Raw genomic sequence first — 17,124 nt, forward strand, 5'->3', positions numbered from 1 at the left:
TTATAGTAGCTCAGGTGATTATTTGTGTTTGGACCAGTTCGTCTTAAATGCTCTAATAGTGGAATTAAAAACTGTAGCAGCTATAACAGAAGATGATCTCTATTTAGCTCTTAGTGTGATCTTGGCTTATCGCCTGCTGACTGGTTTTCAGTCATGTCAAAGTGGTACTTTTTTATTTGATGCATCTTTCATTTCTACCTGCCTAAGATAAAGTAAAACGCGTTAAAGCGTCGTCATCTGAGCAACTTAAATACAGTTTGAATTTTTATAAATCTACTTGGGCTATGTCAGGTCTTATAATAAACAATTTAATTACAATTTTAAATATAACCTTATTTGTTTAAAAACATCTGCAGGACAATAATAAGTTTATGCCTTAAATATCAGCCAGGCCGCATTTAAAAAATGTATATTTTAAGGTGTGTTTATTCGTAGGCCTTCGCCTGGGTTCCACCAGGAATTATAATTTTATTCAGTATTGATTTACTCGCTGTGCAGTGTTTTCAAGGCCTATACTTCAAATATGTTGTAAAGGCCATCCACAAACACCGCAATGCACATTTCTATAAAAGAAGTCAGAGAGGAATCATTTCATATCCTCGAACATTTTTCAACCTTAAACATATTTGTGTTTTCCTCCCTTATATGTCTATAATTTTATTGGAGGGTTTGATGATTATTCCTGAAATACAATTGCAGAGCAGCAATATTTATGGGACTCGAGTCGTTAAGGTGAGCTGTTGCATTAGTTTATTGCTTCAAAAGGATTTAATAACAGCAATGAGATGTATTTCAAAAGGCTAATTCAGTTTCACTCTAAATGCACCCTTACATCATACGGGTTCATTCGCCATAAATGACCACAGAGGCCAAAGTCAAGAAGCCTCATTTATAAAAGTTTAGTTTTACCCGATGCCATTTAGCAAAGGCGTATTCCTAACAACCAGTAATTGTCATTTTAAACATCTATAACGCTTGCATCGCTGTGTCACTTTGCAGAGCTGCAGAAATATTGATCCACGGTCCTGTGCGCGAGGCTGCAGATTGGCCCTGTTTGGATCTGCTGCCGTGGGCTTCACGGGAAAGATGCCCCGGATTAATAATCAGTGTGAAACCTGAGTCATTGACAAGATGCATTCAGGTTACTTCACTTTGCTCTGGCACAAATGTTTTAATTTACGTTTTATCCCCAACTCCTCTATATTCACACATGTATAGATATAAGGCATTCGTTTTTTAGGTATCCTTTATGCTTATTACATTGACTTGTTTCGTCTTTCAAACGTGCTCGGAAAAATCGTGACCCTTATCTTTTCTGCAAAGCAAATGTCACCGGCTCGTAGGGGCCACTCAGGCCTGTCTCGGCACAATGGCCACAGAGAGCCAGCACGCATAAACACACGGCTCAGGTCGTGCAGACATGGCAGCAGCATATCGATCCGTATGAGAATGTGTGGATGAGGTTTGCTTCCATGTAAGGCCAAACCGTGGCCTTTAATACTCCTCTGTCTTTCTGCATCTCGTTTGTGTATTCGCGCGGGCGTGCAGCAATAAAAAACGAAATGAACTTGGAACATGCTTCAAAATAAAAGAGAGTAGTTTATTTATTTTATAAAACATGGTTAAAAATGTATAGCAGGAGATAAAACCTAAAATTATCTGTATAAAAGCTAATGAAATAAAAGTGTTGATACCAAAAATAAAGCTTGGCAGTCCTGATAAGGCTTTATAATAAGTGTAGCCATATTGTCAGTGTTTTTGTTTCCCTGTTGTCAGCCTCGTAAGTCCATTATGTGCGCAGGACTGCACGCTTGGGCAGCCACACTTCGAGGAATTAGTGGCCCTTTGTCTCGACACACGTCACACACACGCCGTTGACATTGACTTCACATCAGAGACAGTTTAACTTCTTCTCTTTTTTTTTCTTCGTCTTTTATTTAACTCGTTCAACCGAGCGCTGCGGCTATTGTGGGGACCCTGACAGATGCGGGGCCCCTAGCAGGTCCAGGACAGGGAAAAGTCTGAAAGGTTAATCTGTCCCCCCGCAGATGTTGGCTTTGGGAGTCTTGAAGCGTCACCTTTGACATGTCCCTCATTCAGCGGGGGGTCCAGCAGGACACTGACCGCTGCAAGCTGTCACCTCGGCCGGCTGAGGACGCCCTGTAATACCGCTCTATTAGGATAAACGGCCCCTGACATGTCCGCAGCTTTTATCCAGCATACAGCATTATGCATTTCAACAACACAGAGAGGCATGTTATGTGTCAGTATGTCATTTTCTCCTGGCTTTATATAATGTGGATGTTTGTGTATATGGTTTGTATAGGCTACCATCTGGTAGTTTCTGTTGGCTAAATAAAAGTTATCTTATTGGAATCAATCACATTTGGGGTTTTGTTTTATTTAATTTCATGTCATTATTAAGTTTTTAATATGTTTTTAAATTTCGGGATTATATGTGCATCATGTGTATATCCTCATATAGGACACACACACACAAACACACACACACACACACACACACACACACACACACACACACACACACACACACACACACACAGTGTGCTGGGCTTGGTTCGTTAAGCCTAATGGTTGAACAATAGACACATCTGCTCATCTTTTTCTATCAAAAGAGAAGGTACTACAGTCTTCTCCGTTTGTTTAAACCGCCACATATTTGGAAAGGGTGTTGGGGGAAGGGGAAGCAGTTTAAACCATAGAAAAATAAACCCATGTCGAGATTATCAATTCAAATTGTAGACTTACTTCAGCAATAGCATTTTTGCTGCTAGTTAAACAATCTTGCTTTGTTAGAATTTCTGAAACTTGTTTTTTGTTTTATTGAGATGAATTCCGCGAGAGTGAACTTGAGGTTTAAAATGTTTTGAATCCAAGACATCACTAGTTAACCAACTCCAAATGAACCCGGAAGTTAACTTCATTTACACCTAATAATTTAAGGAGGACTGAAGATAATGCCTCATTAGAGCCCTAATGAATCTCAATATTTCTTAATAACACATCAGGCGCTCCAAGCATTATGCTTCCATATTTCATCCTGTGAGGATTTTGAAATAGAAACGCCTTTTTTTAGATTATAAATGTTTAAGTAGAATCTAAACGGAGCGGAAATTCTTATTGGGAAGAACAGCTTTTAGCAGACCTGTGGTTTGTAACCTCCCTTCCTTAATAAGGTAGCTGACGTCAGAGCAACGGGGCGGTGTGTGTGTGCGCGTGTGTGGTAGAGAGAGAGAGAAAAAGAAAGAGAGTATAGGAGTGATGGGTGTTCCTAGTGCGCATGTGCAGACAGTGATCTGTGCTGCGGTGGAAGAGGGGCTGGAGACACACAACTAGAGATGGCGCGGCACCCGACCAGAGCGCGAGGACAGCTGGTTGGCGGTGGGGGGGCTTGAGTCATAAAGAGAGTACCGAAAATAAAAAAAATAAATAAAAAAAAAACAAGAAAAAAATTACAAGAACAAGCGGGATCCGGGAAAAGGAGTTTCCATTCTGCAAAACAACGTCAGAGAAGAGCAAAAAAGTCAAAAGAATAAGAGAGGAGGCTGCAGCTGCCAAAAGAAAAGAGCAACAAAAGAAAATAGAACTTTACTGAACGTGAGGACTTCTGGACATCAGCTACCTGAGGTAGGTCAGATAGATGGTTGGTCCACAGCGCTACCCGGATCATGAACGCACAGCTGTCGATGGAGAATATTGGCGACCTGCACGGAGTCAGCCATGAGTCAGTGTCCGGTCACGGAGAGCTGCTGAGCGGCCACAGTCCACATTCCCGTCCGGGGCACCGGGCTCTGAGCCACCGCGCTATGGGCATGGCGACCCTGCTGGACAGCGGAGACTATCACCACGGACACCTGCACCCAGCCATTAGCATGTGCGAAGCCCCCCCTGGCATGAGTGCAAGCAGCACCTACACCACCCTAACCCCCCTGCAGCCCTTACCCCCCATCTCAACCGTGTCCGACAAGTTTCCTCCCCATCATCACCACCACCACCACCACCATCATCCCCATCATCCTCACCATCACCCCCACCAAAGGATCCCCGGAAACGTCAGCGGCAGCTTTACGTTGATGCGCGAGGACCGGAGTTTGGCACCCATGAACAGTCTGTACCCTGCATATCATCACAAGGACCCCTGCATGGGTCAGAGCCTCTCCCCGCTGTCCGGCTCCGGTCTGGCCAGCATACACACGACCCAGGCTGGCATCCCTCCCTACGCCCACCCCGGTGCCGCCATGCCTGGTGAGAAGATGCTCACTCCCAGTGGGTTCGAGGCGCACCACCCGGCCATGCTCGGCAGACACACTGAGCAGCACATGAGCTCCTCGGCGGGCATGGTACAAATCAACGGCCTCCATCACCACCCGCACGCCCACCTCGGCGCGCAGGGGCACGGCCAGGGGCTGGGGAATAGCCGGGAGCAGGCCTCCGGGCCCGTGCAGCAAGGAGGCGGTGGAGGGGGTGGTGTTTCTGGGGGCCAGATGGAGGAGGTGAATACCAAAGAAGTGGCGCAGAGGATCACCACGGAGCTGAAGCGCTACAGCATCCCTCAGGCCATCTTTGCCCAGCGGGTCCTGTGCAGGTCCCAGGGGACCCTGTCCGACCTGCTGAGAAACCCCAAACCCTGGTCCAAGCTCAAGTCTGGTAGAGAGACCTTCCGCCGCATGTGGAAGTGGCTGCAGGAGCCTGAGTTCCAGCGCATGAGTGCGCTCAGGCTCGCAGGTGAGCGAAGCCTCGGTAAAGCCCCCTTTTTGATTTCATCTTCTCTGAATGTGTTTCTGAGGAAAAAGTCACTTATACTGAAACATTAGAACTGAATGCTACTTTATATTGAACATTGGGTAAAGTGGGCTCGGACAAAAACTGTATTTGTGGCTCTATATTATATACAGAAAAAAAAAACATTGTCTGTGTATGAAGGCTAAAATCAAACCATGGTAGTATTCAGGACAAATGTTCCCTCTGCAGGCTAAATGTTCATTATCATAGTCACACATAACATTATGTTTCCACGACTCATAAAACGTGTCTCAGGTATGCTTTAATTGGTTCCTTCAGATTTGGCCTCCAACTTTGTCTTTTGTGCCTGTGTGGATGAGCTCTGCATTGTGGTCAAATGCAACACGGCAGGTGAAAAAAGACGTAAAAAGTTCAAAGTGCTGCACAAAGCTGGTGCTCGTGCGTCAATTTGGTAGCCTGATATCAAACTTGCATCCTTTTCTGACTCTACATGGATTTTGGGTGTTGTGTGAAACAAGTTCTCATGTCATTTTACCTCAAGATATCGACCGCTGGACTGTGTGCGTAAGCTGATCCCAGGCCCAGAAATCATTGGGAATGTGTTTATTTAGGTGTAGATGCAACTGAGCAGCCTTTTTGGTGTTGTCCTAGGTGTAAACAGAGAGAGAGGGAATAGTGTGTATGTGTGCACGTGCTGTTTGAAGTTTAATAAACTAAAGTTAAATAAAGGTTAAGGTGGAGGGAAGTTTCATTTAGGCTAAATGTTTTAGAATCGAGAGCACATGCTTGTGTTTTGGTCGTAAACTAGCCCTGACTCGGCTGAGGTTTGTCTAATTAACTGATAGACCTCTGTATTAATCTGTCCCTGAGGTATAACACAAGTCAATTAGAGCGTGCAATGAGGCCCCAATCGCACGTGCGCGTTCACAGACACCCAACGGATTTTTTTTTAACTTTATGAGTCTAATCAATGTCCTACAAATGGTCTTTATGGCTTTTGGACAAAGTAGGCTGCTTCGGCCACTTAGATGACTATTCGCTCGCATGTGCGTGGGCGTGTGTATGGCATTCACACGTGTGTGCACTTAAGTGTGACGGCAATAGATTATTTTTCAGTTTTCCCCTCTGCTGTTTGTATGTATGGGGGGGGGGGGGGGGGGGCACATCTTATGAGTTACTTGCAAACTAGTAGAACATGTATCTGGTTTAACGTTTGAAAAGTGGCTATGTAGCCTAAGTGACACATTTTGTTCGTTTCTTTGATCAGCCTTCAACAATCGAAACAAGTGCTTACTGATTGATTTTGATGAGTGTGTTTGGTTTTTAGGTTTTTGGTTATACCGGGAGAATAGATGTCTTAGGACGGCGTTAGAACTTTTTCGTTTTAAATTTTCCTTGGACTAATAAAACATATCACATTAAATCTCAACCTTTTAAATAGAACAATTAATAAATAAGAGCTTTTGTTGACAGATTACCCACAAAAAAATATCTACGGGAAAGAAAATAATTTACAGTTAAAAAGCTAAATGAATTTGGAGAGAATAGTCTGAGCCTCTTTTATTGATCTGTTCGTTCCTTGGTGAACCAGATATGTGATCGTGTTCTGAACTAGATGTGCTGTACGAATTGATTTTAGACTTCTGAAATTAATCTCAGGTCGTTTCTCCCTTTTCTCCGTATTCAATTACACAAGTGAAATAATTTGATAGAATAGAATAGATTTGTAAGTAGATGATTATTTGGCGTAGGACAGAAAATAAAAATAAAAATTAGACATTTATCGTAGAATGAGAACTAGGCTAAATTGGATGTAATTTCAGAGACGACGTTGCTGTGCTTTTATAAATCCTGGGTGAATATGACCCTCGTAGGCTACAGAAAATTCTGAAATATTGTGTGAATGGTCAAAGGGTCTTTTTTCCAGTTGAATATTTGCTGCATTTTCAGTTCTGTTTGTTGTTCTCTGTGAGGTTATGAAACGCAGTAATGTCGTCACCCCATGTCACAGTGTGTTTGAGTGGAGTTATCTGTATATTTGTAATGATTAGCTGCAGGGGCAGCAGACACACTGTGTGTGTGTGTGTGTGTGTGTGTGTGTGTGTGTGTGTGTGTGTGTGTGTGTGTGTGTGTGCGTGCGTGCGTGCGTGCGTGCGTGAGTGCGTGCGTGTGTGCGTGTGCGTGCGTGCGTGAGTGTGTGTGTGTGTGTGTGTGTGTGTGTGTGTGTGTGAATAGTCTGATAACAAGGTCGTTGTTGTGTCCCCCTGGTCCTGGGAAAGCTGCTGCTTCTTTGCCCGGGCCTCCTCCTCCTGTCCCAGGCTCGCGCTCTGTGGAGGCTCCTGCTGTCCGCGTGGCCTTCACATGCTGATTTATAGCAGAGAGAAGCTCCGGCTTTCTGTTAATATTTACCAGCACTGGAGACACCGGGCTGCTCGAACTCACAAATACTCTCCAGTTTATGACCAAGCGGATAGCATGCTGCACTGCACCTTCACACACATCTCAGACAGTAGGCTATATGTGCTTCAAGGAGGTTAGATGGGGGGATCGGCCGCTCAGCTGAAATACTGACGTAATAGGCTATTACGTGTAGGCTATTTGTATGTCTCCTTGAATATGATTGAAATGTGCTACTTAACTTTATCTAAATCTGGAGTTTAGTGGCAAAGACATGGCATCAAAAATTTGGAATTAAAAAACGACAATACAATTCAAATACAAACCTGAGGAAATAAGCCACTGTAAACACATAATTGGCTCAATAAAAAAACATTTAAAAAAATGCTCGGTATATTGCAAAAAATGGTACGCCTAGCAAAATATAATATTTAGTTTTGAGTTTTTTGTAATTACAACGTTGTATTTCATCCGACGCGTTCTAAAAATAAGCCATGCTAAATTAAGAATTGCTTTGTTGTGACAATAAGCCGTTCATTAATTTTCCCAGTGAGTCCATGTTGGGCCTCGCTGCTCAAACAGCTCACGTCTGCCCCCTACTGGCCTCTGCTCACAGGTGATCCGTCTTCCAGGGCTTAACAGGAAATAATAATGAAAAAAAAACAAAAACATAAAATTAAATAGCGATTGGCTGTAGGATGACAGTAGGTTTGATTTGCTGTCACACTGATTCCATTCATTTTATTTTTCTGATAGAAGATGATCTGTGGCTCAGTTTTCCAGAGCTGTGGTCCACTGAGGGGTCCGTTTGTTTCAGCACCGCGGACAGCGCTCATTGTCCCCGACGGACAGCCTCCTATATGTCTGCTCCACATTTAAGCGTTACAGAGCTCCTGTTCTGGTCTACAGACCAACAGAGATCCATTGACAAAAAGTGAAAGAGTTAATTTATGCTGTTATTTCCCATGCAACCTTACAGTTTGCCCATTGACAGATTGTATGTTTTGAACAAAAGTAGCACTACATCCAACATGCAACATGCTCTGTACATGTTATATCTGACAGCTTAAATGATCTCAAGTGGTTGTTTTTAAGATTTTAAAAGAGTATCTTAATAACATTTATGGTCATTTTTGCATTAATAAAAAAAAGGATTCAACAACACCTTTTCAAAAACTCCAACATTACAGATCCCACTGAGAGCCTTGAATATGCACTGCTTACTCCAGTGTGAATCCTGTAGTATACTTGTTTGTATCTAACTTAAATGTGGCAGCCGGTTTGACCAGTTAATGCATGTTAAACTGCAGAAGTGGGTTTCCCATTCAAATCAGCTGTTTTGTTTTCATGTTGTGGTGAAGACACATGAGACAGGTTTTAGAAGTGCTTCTTTCCAGAATTGTATCCACAGTTTTCAGAGCATTATGGAGATTGAGAGGCATCAGCCACACTTTATTTTACTGTTGTATTTTAGGATGATTGTGCATTATATTTTTTGGTTCATACTTGATACAGTATCCTTACTATAAACATGAATGGAGGAGTTGTTGACTCAAAAGAACAAAACCCTTCACCTGTGTTTGACCTTCATTATTGTACCTAAGCAATGCACCTTAGAGTTAGTTTTGGTAATGCATAGAAAACATAATATATACGTTTTGGCTTTAAATATTCTTATCAGTGTGTCCCAGTTAGAATAAAACCTTGCAGAGTTTTATATGAAGATGGTACAGAGAACCACTGAGATCATTCTTGGGTCAGTCCATGAAAATACTTGTGATTTTCTTACAGTAGCTTTCTGACATTATTTTTTGTTTGAACACAACTTATGTATATCGTGCAATTTCTAAATGACATGCACTCATTTTCTGTCTCTCCTCTGTACTCTCCACAGCATGTAAGCGTAAGGAGCAGGACCACGGCAGGAGTGATCGGGGGAACATGAGCAAGAAGCCCCGGCTGGTGTTCACAGATGTGCAGCGACGGACGCTCCATGCTATCTTCAAGGAAAACAAGCGTCCATCCAAAGAGCTGCAGGTCACCATCGCCCAACAGCTGGGCCTAGAGCTGGCCACGGTCAGCAACTTCTTTATGAACGCACGTCGCCGGAGCCTAGATAAGTGGGTGGATGACGGTTCCGGTCACTCAGTCAACTCTGGCCAGAATATCTGCACCAAAGCCTGAAGATGGACTGATCTGACCAACCTCATGGACTGACTCAACCTCGGTGGAAAAGCTTTAAAACTTTAGAGAAACAAAGAGAAACTTAAGAGAGACCTTGAAGCAACATTTTGCCCTTAAACCTGTACTATATTGATATTTATAGTATCCAAAGATGAAAAAACAAACCAAAGACTTCTTTTTTTGACCTGCTTTGAAATGTTTGTTTCAGCAACACGTTTATGTGTAACATACTGCAAAAAGCCTATAGTTTTACCCTCCCCTTCACACACACATTCACTGTCACTGGTCTATAGCTTTAATATACCCCACTTTACCTCCCCAGCCAGTATCAATCTATCATTCACCATCCTTATCTTTAATCTGATTGGTTGGTTTTAATGATGGAGGTTTTAATCAGCCTGTTGGCAGTCTGGTCTGCAGATGTCCACACCCTTGAAAAACAGCCAGAATGTGGAGCTCCGGTGGGATTGGCCAATCAACTTTAAAGACAAAGATAATCCTACAGGAGCGACTGGATTGTTGTGTTTGGATGGGTGGAGTTGGAATGTCCGTCCAGCTATCTGTCTCTCTATCAAGCATTCCAGACAGACAGGGAGATGCATCACGTGTAGACTGCTAACCCCGAGCCAAAATCACAAACCAAAAAAACCCCTCATAGTAGTGCTTTCCTCCAACATGCTGAAGCGTTCAATGATTTAAACAAGAGAAACCAAAGCCTTCTACAAACCAAAGCCGGTCATTCATCTTAGATTAAAAACTTAACCAAAGAGTATATTTTATAGTCAACTCCTAAGAAAGACTGTTAGGCACTACAAAGAAGAGGAAGTGTTGCTTAAAGTCCATAACAACATACTGAGCCATGCTTCAATTTATGTTCCAAAGAAATGAAAATATTATCTATCAGTTTTGGTTTACATATGAAGACTCTTAACAAAATTAATTTCATGACACTTTACATAAAGCTGAGGTCATTGATGTTCTTTTTTTTTTTTATGTTATTCACAAAGACTCAACGTTAATCCACAAATGAGGAACGCAGGAGGTAACCGTGGCAAGAAAATACTTCTTATTAACAGGCAGATACCTCAAGCTGAACCAGATTTATTAGTAGACAGTCATCTGCCAAGAATGGATTGACACTGGCCTTATTGATGCCTTCTTGAATCAAACTAATTATTGCAGTTATATATCTTTAAAAACACTCTTATTATAAAGATTTATCATTGCAGGAACATAATTTTCCTATAAGTCTGTTTAGCTATTGTCCACAGATTTGCCTCAGGTAAATGTGTGCAAATACCAGCAGCTTGAAAAACAACAACAAATCCATTTAGCCGTGTGTTTTCTCTGCAAAGGTGAAAACAAAAGGTGGCTCTGAAATTGTGTTTCCTTGACACTGTGAGGGAGACAGACGGCCTCTGTGTCAACGCTCTAATAATAAGTATTCAGCATCAGTGAGTCGAGCCTGTGTGCTTCATCCTTTTTTTGATTTTATCCTCCTCGTCAGAGATGTTGGGCCGAGGGGATGATATCAATGATCAAATCACTTTCAGGCACTTACACAGCAATGTCAGCTCCTCACCTGAATACAAAAACACCCCATCCTGCTTGTCTTCAATCTCCAACCCCCCTTTACTCTTACGGCTGTCCGAGTGAGCTATGCATTTCAGCACTAAGAGGAAAGCACTACACGGGGCGGGCCCAGGGCAGTCTATCATTAAATATATGGGGCTTGCCCCCCTTGCCTTCATCTTCCTCATGGCCCGGGTTAGCAGCTCTACATTCATCAACAAGCGCTGAAGGAGAGGCGCGCACGAGAGAGAGAGAGAGAGAGAGAGCCTCCTCATCTCTGAAAGGAAAACCTGAAAGACGACAAAGAGACAAAAAATGTGTCAAGACCTGCTGATGTTTTATAGTGTGAACCAAAGATGCTACCTCACTCAAGTTCCATACGTGATTTCTATCACTTTGATGATACCAAAGATAACCAAAGATTTTTTCTTCTCATTGCACGGCCTCTATGAGTGGTGTTTGAAGATGTTGTGTGTCTCCCCTCCCCCCTCCCGTCTACTCTTTCTTTTCCTTTCTTCTCCTGCCCCCCCCCCCCCCCCCCCTCCCCCCCCCCCCCCCCCCCCCCCCCCCACCACCTGCACTCAACCAATGCACCCCTGCTATGCGTGCTCTTGCTTCATCTGTGCTCTGATTACAGCTCCGTAGGTAGTCATGCTGATGTAGCTTTAGGCAGATGTGCTGATCTAGCCATAGATACACACACACAAGCGGCTACACAGGGGCCTGAAGGGGAACGGGGATGTCGCCAGAAATGTGATCAGTTTTTCTTGCAGCTTGTAAGCTGCACCAAAGCAAATCTTTTTTTTTTTTTTTACCATTTATTGGCAGGAAAGTCAGCAAAATGGGACAAAAAAAAAGAACATTTCATTTTGGTTTATAAGTTTCATAATAATATACCTTAATGTGATGGATTACTCTGCAGAAGTGTCTTTTGGTTGCAGCTTTGCTTGCCCTTGGCCCTGCCTCTTAGTGTGTATCTATGATAATATTGATCCAGCATATAGGTCAGACATCTTTACATGACAATAGGCAGACAAGCTGACATATCCATGGGCAGATTTGTTGACTCAACTATAGGCAGACATGTTCCTGAAAGTAGAAGCAGACGTGTTGCAATCTTTCTAAAACTCCCAGGACGAGTGCCTTGCTTGAACCAAAGTGTAAAACCGCTGTTGACCTCTCACTTTTGACTCTGCGAATACCTCAGCCTGTAGAAGGGCCACCACTGAAGAAACAAGGACGTTTTTTTCTCCTTTTTTTTCATTTTTTTTAAAATCACACCGTGGTGCTTTCGCCAGCGCAACCATGCAATGAAAACTTACCAAAGGAATTTCTGTTGTCCTCTTCTACAGATTAAACCAAAGGTCTTTGTTTCTTCTCTCCCTTGCCCCCTTTTAACCCTCCTTTCCTCCTTCCCTTCCCTCCTTACCTGCCTCGTCTCTCTGCTGTGTGTAAAAAGGTCCAGCACTCTGGCCGTGCATGTCTGTACCAATGTCTCTGAATACCTCATAGTAATAATTCCTTTGAGTTCTGCATTGAGACGTCTATCTGTGAGTTAGGCAGAACTCCACTCTTGTGGTAACTGTTGTTGTTACTTAAAAAAAGCTGTATTATCTATTTTGAAGTTTGTTTTTTGGCAGAAGTGCTCTGTTCAAAGTTGCGGAGGACAAGTTTCAGGGTTGATGTATGAAACTTAAGGGAAGGAGGGAGAAGCGTATTTTTTATCAGACATTGGTTTATGCCAATATTATGACGGTAGACTATTGCTTTTACAGGGTAAAACCAACTGCTGTGATATTGTGTTCATATTTTCCCTTTTCTCTACTTCTGTGTTGTGATTTTTATTTAATTTCATTTTTGTAATGGTTAACCACTGCTTTAATTTATGCATTTGTAGAAACTATAGATTTGTATATAGTAGGTTTTTTGGAAGAAAAAAAAAACAAAAAAGACAGTTTTATGTTACAGCCTTATTTCCCACGCTTAGATATAACAAAGGAGTAGTTTGTATTCTTCTTCAGCTGAATCCTAGCCGGCATTTCAATGTGTTTTAAACACTGCCAGAAACCTAGACAGTTGATTTGCCAATGCAGACAAAGTCATACAGGAGCTACTTTGTTGAACAGCTGGCAAAAAGCAGTGTGTCCGTGTGTGTGTGTGTGTGTTTTTACTATTCTTTTGACTTTTTAAGAAAACAGTTATTTTATGGGTAATACTGCACATCCAAAGATTTTTAAAACAAACCAAAAACTGGACAAAAAATATGTATAAAGTTGAAAAGCACTGGCATTTGTGAGGTAGACTTGATGAGTTTTTGATTTGCCATTCGCACGGGTATAGAATGTAGAAGGCGTAGGGCTGTGTAGACAAGCTTACTCGACCATGTGGGGAATCTCCTGTTCAATGTACAATCTGAAGCATCTGAAAAATGAGGGCTGCAAGTCCCTCCCACTTTGCTGTCTCATGCACGGAGTGAGGTAGAGTCGAGGCTGGGCAGCCGGTCTGCCAGGGGCGGTGCTGTGGAGCTGGGTCTGTTTTTATTGCTGAAGCACTGCCACCTCGCTCCACCTAGTATCTGTTATTTTGGTACGTACTCGTGTAATGACTATGAGCAAAGTCTAATAAAACTGCAAAGAACCTTAACAAGGAATCAGTGTGCAAGTGTGTACGGGGACAACCACCTGGTTGGCTCATTCCTTTTTCGTGTGTTCTCATGTATGTATTTCTTTACGATGAGTCCGTCTTTTGTTTTAAATCTGTATGCTGCTGGTGTGTGTGCATGTGTGTGGCTGATTTGTGCATATCACAACAGTAGGTCTGACTTCCTTTAGTTGTCAGAGACCTTACTATTATATAACATGCTGATGTTATGCAGTCATTATGTCACTGAGTGTGGAAGTTTATTCTTTTTTTTTTTAGCAAACTAGAGGTCATTACGTAACAAAATAAAGGCCTGTAATAGAGAGGGAACATATGATACAGTGAGGATGTACTTTTTACCCATTTTTACATGTTGTGTTATTTATTTTGACCCTAAGGAGTTCCCATATGATGGGTAGCTTGGCTACAAGTCTCATTACAATACTGCAGCGCCTAAGACAATCATCTGGATCTCTAACGCTGGGGAACTATAGTTTCTCACCCGCAGAGGGGTGTCCTCCAGCTCTTCATACACAACGATGCTTGAAGGGTTTTGATAAACAAGCATATTTGTTGTCATAAACATTTAGGATTAGATAACAGTAGTAGTTTATCTTGCACTTGCATTTTTAAAATGAAATGTCATCGCTCTTGTCAACCTTGTGCTCTATCATACTTGATCTCTTTCTTTTGACCTCCTTCTCAACTCACAATGCTTCTTCAGTTTCTGTGTGTGCTTGTGTGTGCATGTGTGTGTGTATGTGTGTGTGTGTGTGTGTGTGTGTGTGTGTGTGTGTGTGTGTGTGTGTGTGTGTGTGTGTGTGTGTGTATGTGTGTTATGCATGTGTGTGCGTGTGTGTGTGTGTGTGTGTGTGTGTGTGTGTGTGTGTGTGTGTGCGCAGTTGAGGAAAAGTGTGTGTGCTTGTGTGCCAGAGAGGCATTGCTGTCGGTGTTACTCTCAATTGTATTACGCCATGTCTCATGACTTGATTTGTTATTGCTGTTTCCAGGCTTTGCTACTGCTTTCTCAGTGCCGTGCAATATCATCTGTTGTGATTGCTAAGCAAATTTAAAAAAGAAAGAAAATTGAGAAGCAAGTGATGATGTCATCCAGCTTTTTTCAGTGTTCAAATGTTTCAACATTTCTGTAGTCACAAAAAAGTAGAAAAATAAACAGTTGGTACTTCCAGCCACTGAATCCTGCCTCTTGTTATCATTAGTTTACTTTGATTTTTTTGTTGTTTATGTTTGGGTTTTGTCTTCAATTTTCTTGTTCAGACAGACAAAGTGAATCAATAAAACTTCAAATCAGATGAGGACGTAGAGGACAAGACAAGCAGACATATGAGTCTGTCTTGTATGAGAGCCTGCATGATAAGTAGCTTCAGAAGGTCCTTCATGTTATATATCCTGTCAGGGTTAGAAGCAGTGGGTTCCTGTACATATAATAAACCATTATAATCACACCTTTATTAATACAGGCTATGAATATATATATATACATGTAGTTTGTAATCTAATAAAATCTCTCACTGTCTTACAAAGGTAATCAGCAAAATTGTAAAAGTTTGGTCAGAGGTTCTTTATTTTTTTTCGAGAGGACTTTTACCAATTATCAGAGTTATGCATTGGACTCACAACAAAGCTGAATTGAATCAAAGTGAGTCTCCACCTGATAAATGATCAGCTACTTTTAAAGAGCCATAACACACATTTTTGTGTCAAGTAATATGGGGTCCACTTTAACCATTCACTGTGCAATAAATGCAAATGCAAACATTTGAGAAGATTGCACAATGATACCACTCCGTCTGACAGTTGTACTATTGCTATGGTTGAATAGCTAACTTTAATTATTTCATATGTTTGAAGCTCTAAAGTTGCTGAAAACAGTCAGCCAGATCAGCCGTTAGAAGGCAGAAAAGAAGGGTTTACTTAATGTGGCCCTTTAAGTAAACCATAATGCACAAACATCATTTTAATCATTTCTGGATACCCTAGGTCACACTGAATCACAAATAATTTGATACATCCACACTTCAACTCCTTAGTCATTTGTTGATCTGAAAAGTAATGCTGAACTCCCATAAACATCTATTCGTAATCAAGTGTGGAAAGCTGAACTTGATTACAGCAATTAAATGTTTGAAAGCAAACTGGTGAATGTAAGTTGTTGAAACTGAAATATATTTGCAAAACTAGAGTTCCATTCTGAATTTCCACTGATTCCATTCCTATGAAATGTAGATAGATAGGATAAATGGATATCGGTCTTGTATTTGCTGCACAACCTATATCTTGCCACCAGATGGGGCTATAGTATGTATTATTTTACGAACACAAGACCTTCTTTGTTTGGGTTTGCCAACATCCTTAAAGGGAAGATTCACACTAAATTAAGATTACTTTAATCCTGGTATTCTTGTTCTTTTAGACTGTAAAATTAATACCTACTGACATGAAAGCTATATCCCCTAATTTGAAATCAAAGCATCAACACATGAACTGATTTGGGTCATTTCAAGTTCATTTACGCTTGACTCTGTACACTATGGACTCACATATTAAATGAATCAGCCTTATATGAATGTGAATCTTCCCAATTTCACATTTTTGAAAATAAATCTGCATGGACACTGTACAAGCTTTGGTTGCTAATGCTAGCTTTATGTACGAACTCCAGGTTTTATCTCTGAATTGCATCATCACATTTCCACAGACCTAAAAGTTCTGCAGGCGTGGTCATTGGAAATAAAATAATCAAATTAGACTAAGGTAGGCAAGGCATTTCAACAAAAGAGGTATGTGTTTGGACAATATTGGTTTCATTTAAAAAAAAAAGTTATTAGAAATTCTCTTTAAACATATAACTCATATTATCCAAGTCTATCTTTTTCAGCTTTATATGATTCTGTTCACATAAAATATCTTGTGAGCCCTTATACCACAGCTGAACAATGGCTCTGAAACAGTATCTGTATCCCCCTGAGAGTCACAAATGACCCCCAAAGCACCCCTTTCTCCTCTGTTTCTATAAGCTAAAACCTTGACTAAAACTGTGGTGAGAAACCTAAAATCAGTGCCCTCTCCTCTTTCTGTGATAAGCTATTATCTTTTTCCTCCACACACAGAAACATTAGAAACACTGTCTCTAGAAGAAAGATACTGTCAGAATGCTAGGTATACACATTGTTCTGAGTGTGTATATTATTTGAACAGAAAGGATCTCTTTTTAAAAACATTCCACTCAGCTGCTAGCAGATATATGAGACTGATCTATCTATGAAGTTAAAACTTCACATTTTATCTTTTGAAAGCATTTGAACTGAATGTGTACGTAAAAACTGTATGTTAATAATTATCTAAAAGACAACTGCTTTATCAGGGAAAATGTTTTATTTCAGAAATGTTTACAACAGAGACCCCCTGGTTTCTTCTGGTTTTGTCATAGAGGTGACAGTAGACATACTTTGTAAACTTTGCTCCCTTGCCACATGACTGTAGATAATCCACCTTAGAGATTGGGATTTCTATTGAGGACTTTATAACACTACAGTATCTGGGTCA

The 17,124-nt window shown here is 41.4% G+C and overlaps 1 protein-coding gene across 2 annotated transcripts; it reads left to right on the top strand.

Annotated features, from left to right (window-relative positions):
* Positions 1–3,138: 3,138 nt before the first annotated feature.
* On the top strand, positions 3,139–11,463 carry onecut1 (one cut homeobox 1). 2 transcript variants are annotated; one of them, XM_061039691.1, is made up of 2 exons: positions 3,139–4,761; positions 9,056–11,463. In XM_061039691.1, the coding sequence occupies exons 1-2, from the start codon at positions 3,690–3,692 to the stop codon at positions 9,343–9,345; spliced, it is 1,362 nt and encodes a 453-aa protein (XP_060895674.1). In that variant the 5' UTR covers positions 3,139–3,689; the 3' UTR covers positions 9,346–11,463. The 2 variants fall into 2 exon arrangements, with proteins under 2 accessions (XP_060895674.1, XP_060895684.1); XM_061039701.1 differs by having other exon boundaries at positions 3,139–4,746.
* The last annotated feature ends 5,661 nt before the right edge of the window (positions 11,464–17,124 follow it).

The sequence above is a fragment of the Labrus mixtus genome, chromosome 1 (assembly GCF_963584025.1).
Source record: "Labrus mixtus chromosome 1, fLabMix1.1, whole genome shotgun sequence".
In the NCBI taxonomy this organism is placed as follows: Eukaryota; Metazoa; Chordata; class Actinopteri; order Labriformes; family Labridae; genus Labrus; species Labrus mixtus.

Bases quoted from the DNA above. Each gene is read 5' to 3' on its own strand.
- onecut1 (XM_061039691.1), top strand. From the start codon at position 3,690: ATGAACGCACAGCTGTCGATGGAGAATATTGGCGACCTGCACGGAGTC. The intron at 4,762-9,055 runs GTAAAGCCCCCT...TACTCTCCACAG, and splicing joins CGCAGGTGAGCGAAGCCTCG to CATGTAAGCGTAAGGAGCAG.